Below are 14885 nucleotides of genomic sequence, written 5' to 3'. Positions count from 1 at the left end.
GTTATCCGAGTATGAGTCAATAAAACGGGACAGACTAAAGCGCATCTGCTAATCATTTGCCTACTGCCCCGCAAATGTCTCAGATGGAAATTTGAGTTCATAAATATTAAAATTTGTGCATCATCAAGTTTGTATGTTTTTTTTTTCTGGAGAGGTTTGTGGTGTTTACAGCTTCTCTGTCCTGTTAAACTTAAGAATAACAAATATTCTCCAAAAACAGATAATCCTGCAAGCACAACCTGTTTAACTGATCTCAGTTGATACTTAGTATATCGATACACCTGCTGCGTAAAAGGGTTCAGTGTGGGTTTTTTTTCCAAGACTTTTTTTTGCTGCGTCTAATAAACACCTTTAATCGAACTTTTCAAAGCAACCTCTCTCACTCTGCGGGCTGCTTTTCAATCCAATGGATCTTCCATTAACACCTCCATAATTGGTTTAACAATAGCTGTAATGAGCTGACACTAATGGAGAAAGCAGCAGATCCGCGTAACTGGAGGACGATGGTCGGACGATGGGGAGGGACATTTAAACGGCCACTGCCCGCCCTTCTCTTCATCACAATCAAAATAGTGAAAATTAATCAGGAGTGCGTAACTTTATTCAGGCTGACAAGTTTATTTACTACTACAGGTACTGACTAAGGGCAGAGACCTGAAGCTGTGGCATCTTTGGTGAAAACAGAAGGTTTTTACGCAGTAGCAGGTTAAAGTGCGACAGTTCTCGATTTTAAAGGATTACTGATTCCACAGGCTGTAGGCCTAATGGACCTGACAAAAGACCATGCTGCCACACAGCGTCTTCTCCTTAAGGCACGCTAAGACCAGGAGCGCCATCATGTGGCCCTTAAAACCGAGTCGCAGCTACAAGCTCTGCTTTGTGCAGTTTCTTCTGTTAGGATTATAAAGGAGCACAGGTATAATAAGAAATTTCACAGACTCAAACTGCTGTTACATTAAAACACAAGGGCGCTTTCTCTGACTCTTTGATTTTAAAGGTGAATTAGACGTGAAGTTTAGCTGTAACCAAGTCTATAGACAAGTCTTGCAGGTTAAATGACACATTTTCAGCATTAGAGCTGATAAATACCAACAGATAAAAGGCAAAATACACCATATGATGGACATTAGACACTAGTAAAACCAATTTTGGCAGTCCCAAACTAGGCTGGCTTGGGAATGTTCCAATGTCCACTCTGGAAAAGCTGTAAGCAGTGGTTGGAAAGCAGAAGATCTGGGCATCACTGCTCAGAGATCTACTCCAGCGAGCTGGGCCCAGATAATTAGAATAAGGATGCATGGTTGCACAAGCAATAAATATATGAAAGTTCCTTGACTTGCCTAGCAATTTCAGACAGCTAGCATATAAGTCTTTCGATTCTAACAGAAGGATGGTGAGCAGTTCCATTATATGAAGTTTTACCCAGAAATAATTCAATAAACAGGTAAAGATACTGAGTAAAACTTGTAAATAAACAACAAAGAGAAGGACAAGTTTCCATCCCATTTATTCCTGGTTTTATGTTGTACAGGAAGCTGCAATAAAACTGACAGATCTACAAAAAAAGTCACATAAATGAAAAATGACATAGTGGGAGGATTCAAATAAAACACCGAAGGGCCTGTCAACTTTACGAAGGCTTCAGATAAAAGCAAAAGCGGTCAGATGGTGATCGAAGGGAAGCAGATTCAGGTTAATCATTGACAAGACAATAAAAGAAGCCATTACACTCCTAACTTCCCCTGAGGTTCCCAGACACAAAAACAGATGGTAAACATTTTTAAAAGGCACTTAACAAGGGATTGCATGACATATCAGTGCATATTATACTATTACATTTCTTCAAAGATGTTTCTCTACAACAGGCCTGATCTGTGGGATCTTTTTGTAAAGCGGACCTATTATGCTTTTTTTCCCTCCTGAATTTCTGTCAAATATATACTGAGGTGGATGCATATAAGAAACATGGCTAAAATTTCAAAACACAAGGTTAGTGTATGTACATGTAATCCTGGTCACCTTATAATTCAGGCTCTAAACACTCAGTTTCTGACACTTCTTTTCTATTTTTAGTTCTGTATGATGTCAAAGAGAAAGCCCCACCCACCGGTTCTTTAAGCCTTCTGTTTGCGACAGGCAGCCAATCAGAAGAAATAAATGGCCTGTATTTGTATAGCGCTTTACTAGTCCCTAAGGACCCCAAAGCGCTTTACACATCCAGTCATCCACCCATTCACGCACACATTCACACACTGGTGATGGCAAGCTACATGTAGCCACAGCCACCCTGGGGCGCACTGACAGAGGCGAGGCTGCCGAACACTGGCGCCACCGGGCCCTCTGGCCACCACCAGTAGGCAACGGGTGAAGTGTCTTGCCCAAGGACACAACGACCGAGACTGTCCAAGCCGGGGCTCGAACCGGCAACCTTCCGATTACAAGGCGAACTCCCAACTTTTGAGCCACGAGAAAGATGACTTAAAGGGAGAACGGTCATAAAATGGCTCATTTCAGACAGAATGAATTGGAGGGCTGCATCAAGGCCCAGTCTGAGAAAAATTGTTAATTATTTTGAACTATGAATCATGCAAAGCTACTCTAGCAAAGTAAAAGCATAAAAATACTGAACTAGAAATTAGCATAATAGGTCCCCTTTAAAATATATAAGTGCTATGTAAGGATCTGCTGCAGACTATAGACTGTACATATCCTATAAGTACAGTAGAACACATGGGCCTGTTAACTGTAACGGCCTAATGAAGAGAACCAACTTGGCCAACAAATAATGAAAAAAAAAATTATATATATGTATGTGTGTGTCTTCCATAAAACATTTACATTTATAAACATCATTTTGGGCATAAAATTACCTTTGGTTTGTCTGTGCTTCTGTACTGTCAAGTACTCACTGCACGTAAAGAGAGAATCCACCAAAAAACAAACTCATTTTGACATATTATCATTACAATGTCTGGTTGTTCAATTTAGGAACATGACATCCCTGCACACTTTAATGTATTTATGAAATTAATTTGAAATATAGCAAATGGGAAATAATATACAATGTTCAATACTATGACAGGAAACCAGACCACACAGATTTATTAAACATCTCAGTGGGGCGCCACTGGGGCCACAGCCACCCTGGGGCGCATGTCAGTGCGCCCCAGGGTGGCTGTGGCTACAATCTAGCTTGCCATCACCAGTGTGTGAATGTGTGTGTGAATGACTGAACGTGTAAAGCGCTTTGGGGTCCTTAGGGACTAGTAAAGCGCTATACAAATACAGGCCATTTACCATTTACCATCTCTGGATCAGAAACAAAGGTTTCTGCTTTTCAGTGGATTCTCACTTGAAAAAAAAAAAAAAAAGTTTAAGAAATGATGCGCAATTTTTTTAATACCATATGCCAAACTGTTGCATGTACTATGTCTAAGGATTGCACGTGTGTACTATTACAGTTCTTTACAGTATATAACATTTAACATTCTAGTATAAAATATAATCGTAGGCCTATCAATAGATTTTTTTTTTATATATATACATTCGGGGTAAAATGTAGGCTGGGCTGAATCTCGTATGAAAGCAACATTTAAATACAGTCAAACACTGAGTTTCTGCTGCTGGTCGACGCGCTGACAGGTTAACTGGTTGTGTCTACACAGCAAAACATTCTCCTTTCTCTGAGTTAAAGTCAACTTCAATTTAAGCTGACAAAAAAAAAATCCAAAACAAAAACAACAAATGCACAAGCGCACAGAAATGTCTCTACTGGCATTCTGTCCACATCTAATGTAGGTTTGTTTAGATGTTTTACAGGAGATTTAAAAGAAAAAAAAAGAAAGAAAGAAAATCTGTGCATCAGGACACAGATTCAGTCATGAAGCAATTAAAAAACAAATCTGCTGAAGGTACATTACATCATCACTGTCAGTGTCATGTCAGTTATAAGCCGTAAATTTAACTTGTAGAAGCAGAAAATATTTCATTTGATGAAGCATTGGTAAATAATATGGCATTTTTTCCCAAGACAATTAACTCAACTTTTCAACAATAAAAAGAACAGCTGTGGCTGCTGTTTAGATATACTTTGACATACATGTAAATATATATATATATATATATATATATATGTATATGTAGTATATATATTTGTGCTTTTCCCTGCACAAAGCTGAGTGTATGCTGACAACACTGGGAAGCGGCTATTGTCTAAGAGTTTGAGAACTCTAATCACTCATCTATCAGGTCTCCTAACAAGCCATCACTGACACAAATTAAACTGATGTCAATTGCTTTGACTAAAGTATTTCTGTCTTTATCTCCAAGGTGCCAATCAGTACCACGTATTGTAGCTACACCGTAACTAATTTATGCTCAAAGTGTCCTTTGGCATGTTTGCTGTGACACACTGGGTTATGGTATAAATGAGTCATCAATCGCTTGCAACGCATCATTTGTCAAGGAGCTGGGTTCACTAATCTTAACCAAGTAGTCTTTAGTGCCTAAACCTAACCAGTGAGTGGATCTGAGAGCATAAACCGAGGTAAAAAAAAAAAACAAAAACAAAGGATAAAACACACAGCTCTGAATGGGGTACAAATCAGGGTCTCTTGGCAGTCAACCCTGTAAAATGTGCCATCATCACCTCTACATCCTCACTAGGCCTTTGCACTCCTGTTAAAAGTTGCTGTTACGCCTCAGCAGCCAATGTAGCGCAGCTATAGTGCCAAAGCACCAACACTAAAGGATATCTTGTGCTTAATGGGAAGATCCAGGAAGCACCTGACAAAGCTGCATTGTATGTGTTCAGATAGGAATGCTATAATCTATATCCATCTGCTAATGTGAAAGCGATGCTTGTTTTGAGTAACACAACTAATTACCAACTCTTAAGCAGTAGTCGCTGTCCAGCTTGTGATTCTTCCTGAATATGTGATTCCACCATCGCATCATTAAGGAAATTTTTACGCTGTATGTCTGGTTGTGGTGGTGATATTCCATTAGTATCTCTGCTGTTTTCTGGACTGAAAAATTAAAATGGCATTAAACTGTTTTACAGCATTGCTGCAAGTGAGCGTGCAATGCACAGAATGCATTGGGAAATTTAATTTCACAAGCTCACTATACAGTGGCAAAAATCAGCAGTTGCTCAGAGAAAAAACAAGTGATGTGTGCAGGCAGTCTTTGCTGCCATCATCAGATCTCTGATTAGGCCTAATAGTTTTGAATTCATTTCAATGTGACAAGCAGTTTAACTTGCTTAATGGATGTTTTGAGATTTGTAGGTTGTTGCGTTGCTTCTCTTCTGGGACTCTTAGCTGTTCGGGGGAGACGTCTGTTCTGATCTGGGATACGATTCTGGGACAGAAAACAAACATGAAAATATAATTAATATCAGCTGCAAGCATATCGATCATACCATGGTTGGGATTATGGATATTACTGTTAAAACACTTGTGGAATACAACAGGGGAGCCTCTCCTGTTGTATTTTAACCCATTTTGTGTCCCACTTTAATCCCACTTCATATCAATAACATAAACACCAAACATAAGTGCTTTTTATAAATTTTCTTCACAAAGGTCAGATGTCTGTAGACCTGCCTGTTGCTGTGTTGGGTCCATGCTGCCACTGAAACCACCATCACGTCTCTCTCTCTTTCTTGACAGTGACATCTCCACTCCCACTCCCGCTCCCTGCTCCAGCTGTTGGTGCTGCTGTTCCACTTCCAGACCCCGATGAAGCTGCAGCTCCAGGTCCAGTACTGGCTCCAGATGTAGGAGCTGATGCAGGAGCTGAAGCAGACCCTGCTCCGCTCGATCCTGAACTGGCAGCACCATTTCCCAGAATGGTGGTTATCTCCCCCTGCATGAAGGCCCATGGGGGACTGTTGGGAGAGGTATCCAATGGACAGCGCTCTCCGCTGGGGCAGTACACTTCCCCATCACCATGCCTACTCTGGATATACACTCTTGTGCACGGGAAGCAGAACCTATATTTGGCGGAGGAAGAGTATTACAGTGGACATAATTATTAGGGACACTAACAACTGCAGGATATATATTTATAACCAGTTTAACAAATACATGCTTTTGTATGCAAAACATATTTAAATAGCTAACCTGGCTAAAAGCTAAAAACAAACAATGTTTCAGGATATTTTTTATAACAATACTGCCTTAGAACAACAAAAATAAATGACAAACATACAAACCTGTGGCCTGGCACTGATGGACATTGAACAAAGTGGGTGTCTTCCAGTCTCTCATGACACAAGGTGCAGGACAGACTGTTTCCAGCTGAATGGCTGTTATTGGCAGATGCAGATGCCAGCTCAGAGGCACCGCTGTGGGGTAACGCTGCGGCAGCGGTGGTAGCTGCCTCCGCTGAGGTGCTGGATCCTAGGGGCTCTCCTCCTGACCTTGCAGTTAGGGGGCGTGGCTGCCTGGCTGGAGATGATGCAGGTTTAGGACTAGTCTGGCTTACACCTCCAGCCATGGAGAATGATGAAGAAGCCAAGCTTGTACTCTTGCTGGTACTGCTGCCAGCCACAACTGTGTGGGTCTGCGTCTTGGGCTGGTTCTGGGAGGAACTCAGCTCTCGCTCCAGCTCTGGCGTGATAAAAGGGGTGATCCCCATCCCTATTCCCAACTGTCTGCGGCTCATCTCTGCCAGCACAGGGGCAGGGAAGATCATAGGGCTGCTCATAGGGGCTGTCCGGGCCGTCAGACCCGCGGGCATCCCTGCAAGTATCCCAGGGGGGATACCTGCAATACTCTGAGTCACTAGATTAGGAGGGATGGCTGCGCTAATCATGGATCTCCGGCTGCCACTGGGGCTCTGACGGTTAACTTCTTGAGGCGGCTGGCCGTCACGATGCAGCCCGTTTGGCGGTACACGAATAGTTGAAGCGGTAATTTCTCCTCTTCCTCCCCTCTCGAAACGGTCCCCGTGCGGCCTGCCTCCGTCTGCCGCCACCTCTCCCCGGGCTGATGTGCCGTGTTTATTGGGAGAGGGACCAGGTGACCTCACGTTACCGTCCTGCATGCCGTGAGTTCGCTTCAACTGGCGGGCGCTCGCGATCAGGAATTCAATCTGGTTGGCTCCCTCGTAGTTCACGCATCCACGGCAGACCACCTCGCTGAAGTCCCACACCACGGTCCATGGCATCTTTGGCAAGTCGCACAGGTAGCACCACTGGCGCCTGGAGGAGGAAGGGGACGACATGGCTGGCCGAGCTAACCTGAGCGTGTTCAGCGAACCGCCTAACGTGCTAGCACAGGTTAGCTGCGTTAACCTACTTAGCGTGGACAGGTGCACGCCCTCTTTGCTACTGACTTTGTCCCCTAACGGACCTCGCACAGCTTTAAAATAATGTTACGCATTCTACATTTATGAAATTAGCTCAAATATTTTGGTTGTTTGCAACTAATTTTGATATATTTGTTGTGTTTACCGACTTCGGCCTACTCTTCCCCGCTGTCAACGGCTTCCCAGACGGGCTCTGGAACGTTACGTAACCACGTGAGGTGAATTGTGGGTATTTGAGTTTGCTTACTCGCCGAAATCAACGGAGGGCCTCGTCGTGGAACTACAGTAAGAACTGGCACGGAAGTGAAATACTTAAAGGTCACGGTTCAGTTTTTGTCAACACATGTGAGTCCCACACAAGCCATGCGTTTGGAGACAGAAACGTTTAATTTCAGAAATTTGACCGTATTTTAAAATAAAAAATGCCGAAAGACATATCATCCTCATCGAGCGAAGATGAAGCGGACACCACTGGTGTGGAATCGGCGGCAAAACCGACAGAATCCGGTAAGTTAACACGCAGACGTTGCACGAAGTTGGTGTAATAATGGAGGTGATATGCTAGTAGTTACTTACGTTAGAGCAGATTCATTAAGGCTTAGAAGTAGCCAGAGGACGGCAAACGGTATAGCAGGCTAGGGGTAACGATTGTGTTTACATTAAATATGTGGTTTATAGATAAAGCAAAACAGAAGAAAGTTAATATCCACACTAAAAGGTGTTCCAGTTTCTGTGCTTCTGACTCGATGGTGTTGTTTTTTAATCCACAGATAAGACTACAAGGTACCAGTGTCCTCCTGACTTTGTCTCTTTCTGCCACGAGCCTTGCAGCAGCACTCTAGCACAAAACCTCAAGAAGAACAAGAATGAATTATGGCTCATTAAAGCTCCTGCCAGCTTTGATCCCAAATGGTGGGTACAGTCTGCCTTTATCTTTATCCCACACAGCAAACATTTTTTCTAAAACAATAACAAGGATAAAACTATTTTTTTGCAATGGTGTTTTTTTGTCCTTCCTCTCCATGCAATCATATAAACAGTGTAAACCACAAACAAGTTTCCGATGCAAATACCACAGTAACAATACTTTCAGAAAGAAGCCAAAAGCTGAATATCTCTCTGATATCATCAGTAAACATTCACACAGACATCAGCCCTCGTGTATCTCCAGTTACTGAAGCGAAATCTCCCAGATATCCTCTGAGGTTTTGGTCAAATCGAAACGATGGAGTCACTGCTCACCCCATCTCATTCTGGAATGCAGTTTAAGATTACAAATCTTATTTGTTTACAGCTCCCAGGTCTCTCTGATCCATTGGCAAACTTCTCTTGTATGTCCGAATATCATGTCTTAAACAAAAAGTGACAGAACCTTTACAGATGCTGCTCTACGGTTGTAGAATCAGTTACCACTTGACATAAAAAGAGCGATTAATGTGTCTTCTTATTGTTGAAGGCCTCTTAATTCTGTATCATATGTGTTCACTTTTTTTTGTTTGTTTTTTTACCGTAATAATATGCCTGTGTGTGTGTAGTTGTAGATACTGTGTGCAGCACTTTGGTCAGTGAACGCTGAGATTAAATCTACTTAGGTAATTTCCAAAAGGAGTACACCTCTAGTCTCATATTTGTTGCCGTGTTGCACAGTTTCCACAGTGGAACTGTTAAAAAGTTTTTCAGGCCTTTTCGTTTGGTGGCACTTTGAGTTAACTGCATTTAACAGCAACAACCTCTCTGTGGCATTTGTTAAAATCTAGTCATGTAGTCGTCAGGTCATTGAAATGACTGTAAAATCTGCTAGTATCTATTTAAAATCTACAAATGGTAACTGACCCATTATGACAAGTATCGCTAAGGTGAGCAAAGGTGCTGGTTGCTGGTAATGAATTCAACGTCCCATTGTGAGAATTATGTTGCTTTTGTACTAAAATTAGATTAAATATCAGAATCAGAATACTTTATTGATCCCTGGGGGAAATTATTTCTTTGTTACAGTGCTCCATTATACACCAACATTAACAAAACAGACAACACGCTAACTAAGAATAGCACAATATATATATATCTATATATATATACATAAGTCACACAATAATAAATAGCAGGAAAGAAACATAAGTCACACAATAATAAATAGCTGGAAAAGAACCGTGTAGTTGTAGCAGTAACCAGTATGTTAAGCAGATGCATTATACAGGGAGATGGCCACAGGCAGGAATGATTTCCTGTGACGTTCAGTGGTGCTTTTCGGTACTCTCAGTCTCTCACTGAACGTGCTCCTGTGACTGACCAGCATGTCATGGAGTGGGTGGGAGGTGTTATCCAACATTGTCTTTATTTTGGACAGCATCCGCCTCTCCGACACCACCTTGAGGGAGTCCAGCTCCATCCCAACAACATTACTGGCCTTACGGATCAGTTTATCGAGTCTGTTGGCATCTGCGACCCTCAGCCTGCTCCCCCAGCATGCAACAGCATAGAGGATCGCACTGGCCACAACAGACTCGTAGAAAATCCTCAGCATTTTGTGGCAGATGTTGAAGGACCTCAGTCGCCTCAAAAAATAGAGACGACTCTGGCCCTTCCTGTAGAGTGCTTTAGTGTTTTTAGCCCAGTCCAGTTTATTGTCAATGTGGACTCCAAGGTATTTATAATCCTCCACAATGTCAACACTGACCCCCTGGATTGAAACAGGGGTCAAGTGTTTCCTTGTCTTCCTGAAGTCCACGATCAGTTCTTTGGTCTTTGCCACGTTGAGCTGCAGATGATTCTGCTCACACCACGTGACAAAGGAGTCGACCACAGCCCGGTACTCCGTCTCATCATCCCTGCTGATGCATCCAACCACTGCAGAGTCATCAGAAAACTTCTGAAGATGGCAGGTCTCTGTGCAGTGGCTGAAGTCTGTGGTGTAGAGGGTGAAGAGGAAGGGGGAGAGGACAGTCCCCTGTGGTGCCCCTGTGTTGCTGATTACCTTGTCAGACACACACTGTGGAAGACGTACATATTGTGGTCTTCCTGTCAGGTAATCAACAATCCAGGTCACCAGAGAAGCATCTACCTGCATCGCTGCTAACTTATCACCCAGCAGGGTCGGCCTGATGGTGTTGAAAGCACTGGAAAAGTCAAAAAACATGACCCTCACAGTGCTCGCCGGCTGGTCCAGATGGGCGTAGACACGATCAAGCAGGTAGATGATGGCGTCCTCTGTTCCGAGACGAGGCTGATAGGCAAATTGAAGGGGATCCACATGTGGTTTGACAATGGGTCGCAGCTGGTCCAGGATGAGCCTTTCAAGAGTCTTCATGATGTGGGAGGTCAGTGCCACGGGCCTGTAATCCTGGGGGCCACTGGGACGTGGCGTCTTTGGTACAGGGACGAGGCATGATGTCTTCCACAGCACTGGGACCCTCTGCAGACTCAGACTCAGCATAAACAGTTTATGAAAGACTCCACTCAGCTGGGGGGCACAGGTCTTGAGGACGCGGGGACTCACTCCGTCTGGTCCAGCAGACTTGCCCGAGTGCAGTCTCCTCATTTGCATCTCCACCTGGTATTGAGTGAAGGTGATGGGTGGGGGAGGGAATAAATTATATCAAGTATTAATTATTAATTATTATATCAAGTAACAAAGTAACAGCATGAGGGTGTAAGCAGAAACAGTATGTTTAAACTTTTTCCAGAGTACTTTTAAGTGATGCATACTCACCTTTTCTCATTCCATCCAGCTTCAGTGGCATCAAGGTGCCCCTCTCTGGTCTCCAGACCCTGAAGGTTCCTACTGCTGCTCAAGCTGGAGCCAAGACTGGGAGTGGGCAGCAGATCTATAGCATCCTGGCATCCAACCACAGTACCTCAGAACTCCGCCTGCTCACCAGTGACAAGAAGCTGTCAAATGGCATGGTTGTTGGTCCTGCTTTTTCAGGCCTGCTTAATGTGTGTGAGACCTACGGAGACAGCAGCAACAATCAGGCCCCTCAGGTCATCCCCGCTGCTCCAGCCCCCTCCATACCGCCTGGACTCAAACAGCGATTCCAGCCTTTTGGCAGCAAGACCCCCACTCTTACCTGCGTGGCAGAGAATGAGTTGGATGGAGTTGCCTTTGGGCCCTCTTCCACAACTCTCCGACCTCTGGTAGTCAAGCGATTCGTAGAAGAAGCAGGTCAAGAAGAAGATGAGGAGGAGGAAGAGGAAGGGAAGAAAAAGAAGAAGAAAAAGAAGGAAAAACGGATAAAAAAAGAGCGACTAGAGGAAGTGGTGAATGTGAAAGAGGAACCTGTAGATGAATTTCAGGAAGAAGTAATGATGGAGCTCCCCTTCCTGGAGGGTGATTATTCTGTGGAGAAGAGGAAGAAGAAGAAGAAGAAGAAGGACAGAGAGCGAGAGGAGGTGGAGGAGGGACTGGAGCCCAGTGTCAAAGTCAAGGCGGAAGAGGTGCCTGTGAAATGTGAACCCATGGACACATTCTTTGGTGAAGAAGTGGAGGGCTCAGGAAAGAAGAAGAAAAAGAAAAAGAAACTCAGAACTGATGGTGACTAGTCTGGTGTCATTTTGGAGTTTTTTAGTTTTGTTTGTTTCCTTTTGACCATGTGAGCATGTCAGAGACAGTTTACTGCTTTATTACTTCACTATTGTTGTTGCCAAGACGTTGGCATGGTGTTGCTCAGCAAAAGGGCACATTGTGAATACAATGAGTAGTGAGGTGAATTATAAAGTGGATTCACTCTAGCATCTTTAAGACAAATGTTCATTTCAGTTTGGCCAGATGGAGACAGATTCACACACAATGTGTGCAGCTGGAGGCATCAGCGACTACAAAACTGATAAGAGTGTACATGATAATGGTGTCAGGAACCACAGCAGATTTGAGCAATGACACAGCATCTCATTAGATTTAGCATTTGTTTTAGTTTTTTTGTAAACGGTGTGAGTCCAGTACTGGAGACCTTTTTTGTTTCTCCAGGAAAACAAATGTCATGAAGTCCAAAAGCGATTAAAGGAAATTAAACATGAGAAAAACTTGGGTTTTTTTTTTGTCCTGCTGTTGGCCCACGCAAGTGAACAGCAACATTTTCCTCTCGTGCCTTTTCAGAGCAGTGACTTCATCTACAAGGAATGAAAGTTGAATTTGTTCGTGAACTCCACACTGTGGATTTGAAATTGTGCAACAGTTTGAGTGTACCCAATTTACAGAGGCGTAGTTTTGTAATGATGTTCGTGATGTCAGGCAAAAAAATCCAAACCATCTGTTCTGTGAAATATGATTTTTATGAATGATTTTTCATTTTTTTCAGATGGCCCAAAGACTAACATGAAATAAAATGGTTTAGTTTAATAAGCCTTGTGTTCTTTTTTCCTTCAAATTGGCCCAGATTTTTTATTCTCATGCAATAACATGGTTATAGAAAATGTGATTTCTCGACACATGAACTGCGGTTATTCAGGTAAATGTTCATGCTCATAAGAACTTGCGACAGGGAGAGGGCGCCACAGTCCAGCTAGTCATCTGTGTGGAACTGCTGCCTGCAGCCTTTGAACAACCTCTGAGCTTCTAACCTACATGCTACTATTTCTTTTAACTAATTTAACACAGATCTGCTGTAGCCGTCTGAATGCACAAAGAGGCGATTCATAATTTTTGACATTTTCTGATGGCAGCAACTTATCAGAGCTCTGTGACACTCAGGTGAAAAACCTCAGTCCATGCTCTGCATCCTCCCCTCCTCCTCACTCTCCTCTGCCTGCTCTGCACCGGAGTATGGTCCTGTTTCTTAATGAGCTCAGGCACCTCTGGTGCTATCACACTCACCATCTGTAGTAACCCCCTGCACATGCTGCAAGCCTTATTGATCCAACCTCATGAGTGCATTAACATTTTTTACCCTTTTCAAAAGGCCTGTCAAACTCGAAATGATAAACACCATGCTAGAGGTATAAATGTAACCTTAACACAACAAGGAACACTTTTTGCGTTCTTTCTACTGAGTGTATTTGACATGACATGGCATCAGGTCATCTATTTTTTTTTTTTTTTTTTTTTTGGTGTAGCAGGCAGTCATTAAAGCCGAGAGCCACAGATGTCAGATGCTGGCTAAAATGTTTTTCTGAGAGTCGCAGATAATGCCAGATTTCTGTGTATCCTCACAGGTATGTCGAATGTGTGTGCGAGCTCCTGCGCCTCAGAGCTTTCAGGCTTGAGTGCCTGAGTGCATATGCCTGTGTTGCTGAGAGAGGGTGTGTGCAGCTGCCTGAGCTTAAGGTCAATGAAACGAAAAATAATTTTTACTGTGTTGGCTAAAATTTCACACATGCTTTCTTGTATTTTGAGCACTTACCTTTTAAGCTAAGAGAAAAAAAACATTTGTTTCCATATATGATCTCCTATTGTTTATAGTATAAAATAAAAATGTGCAAAGACCAGATGAAATAAATTTTTTTAAAAAAGCACTGTGTTTCAGAAAATCCAAATTTATACAAACCAATGGCAAGTGTCGATTGCCATCCCTGAGTGCAGTAGCCAGCTAAAATCCAAGCCAAGTCAGTATTTCCCAAAATGCTTCTCTTTAAGAAATTTTGCCTCGGGATTGTAAGATGTCTGCTGTTATTTTTACAGACTTGATTTGGAGCCCTGCTTCAAGTGACTATTAAAGGAACCTTGGCCTTAAGGTGTGCTCAGACTTGTGGTAAAGGCTATTTTGAGATATTCGCATGATCTGTTACAATTTAACAGTTTTAACATTTCCGTGTTTGTTTAAGGCAGCCAGCATACTGCACCATACAGGTGTTTTGTCTGACGTTTGTTAGCCGCTACTGATTGTGACTGATTTCTAGAGCTAACCTGAGTCTTCCAGGTGATTCTTCAGTTTTGGAATTTTTATTCCTATGCAAAAAATGGCCAAACAGTTGGAGCTGTGTAAAGGGTAAATAAAACCCAGAAAGAAATGATTTGTAAATTATTAAAGCCTATAATTAACAGGAAAAAAAGCACAGGGAAGCGTATACTAAATGCAAAGTTTTATTTAATTCCAGCTACACATTTCAATTTGCCTCAATTCTTCTACTTACAATTAGTCAACTACGGGAACTGAAATCGTTTGCTGTAGTTTTGAGACTAAATGTTTTCCTATCCTGGCTTGAGATACCATTTCAAATTCTCAATAGTTTTCGACTGATTTTGGCATATTTTTTCCCTATTACTCAAAATATTTTAAATAGGGTGCAGACCACTCTTTTATTACAGAGACGTGGTGTTGTAATCTGCACAGAATCTGGTTTGGTAATATTTTGCTAAAAGAAACAAGAAGAAAACATTATCTGGGTAGGAACGCATGTTACACCAAAACCTGTGTATGGTGTTCAGCAGTGATGTAGCTGTGCATGTGTACAAATCCACACTCAAACCCTCACAGATTCTGGTTTTTGAACTGTGTGCTGATAAAAGGTTTGATGATCTCTCTCCTCTGTAGACTTTAGAGGTTGTTGCCAAAGATTTGAAATTTTGATTCATCAGAGAATGTGATTTCATTCTCTTGATTTTCAAAATAAAAGACCTCAGTTATAGTTTGTCAGAA

General features: G+C 42.5%; 2 protein-coding genes across 2 annotated transcripts; one reads left to right on the top strand and one right to left on the bottom strand.

Moving 5' to 3' along the window:
• Nucleotides 1-1490: 1490 nt before the first annotated feature.
• irf2bp1 (interferon regulatory factor 2 binding protein 1) lies at nt 1491-7504 on the bottom strand. Its single transcript, XM_063493702.1, has 3 exons — nt 6218-7504; nt 5607-5995; nt 1491-5361 (listed from the first exon to the last, which is right to left on the bottom strand). Exons 1-2 carry the CDS (start codon nt 7228-7230, stop codon nt 5647-5649), a joined length of 1362 nt encoding a protein of 453 aa, XP_063349772.1. The 5' UTR covers nt 7231-7504; the 3' UTR covers nt 1491-5361; nt 5607-5646.
• Nucleotides 7505-7709: 205 nt separating this feature from the next.
• polr1g (RNA polymerase I subunit G) lies at nt 7710-12625 on the top strand. Its single transcript, XM_063493703.1, has 3 exons — nt 7710-7821; nt 8085-8226; nt 11043-12625. Exons 1-3 carry the CDS (start codon nt 7737-7739, stop codon nt 11851-11853), a joined length of 1038 nt encoding a protein of 345 aa, XP_063349773.1. The 5' UTR covers nt 7710-7736; the 3' UTR covers nt 11854-12625.
• The last annotated feature ends 2260 nt before the right edge of the window (nt 12626-14885 follow it).

This window comes from Pelmatolapia mariae, linkage group LG14, assembly GCF_036321145.2.
Source record: "Pelmatolapia mariae isolate MD_Pm_ZW linkage group LG14, Pm_UMD_F_2, whole genome shotgun sequence".
Taxonomy (NCBI): Eukaryota; Metazoa; Chordata; class Actinopteri; order Cichliformes; family Cichlidae; genus Pelmatolapia; species Pelmatolapia mariae.
The sequence above is the reverse complement of the archived record's forward strand: the minus strand, read 5'-3'. Positions and strand labels throughout refer to the sequence as shown.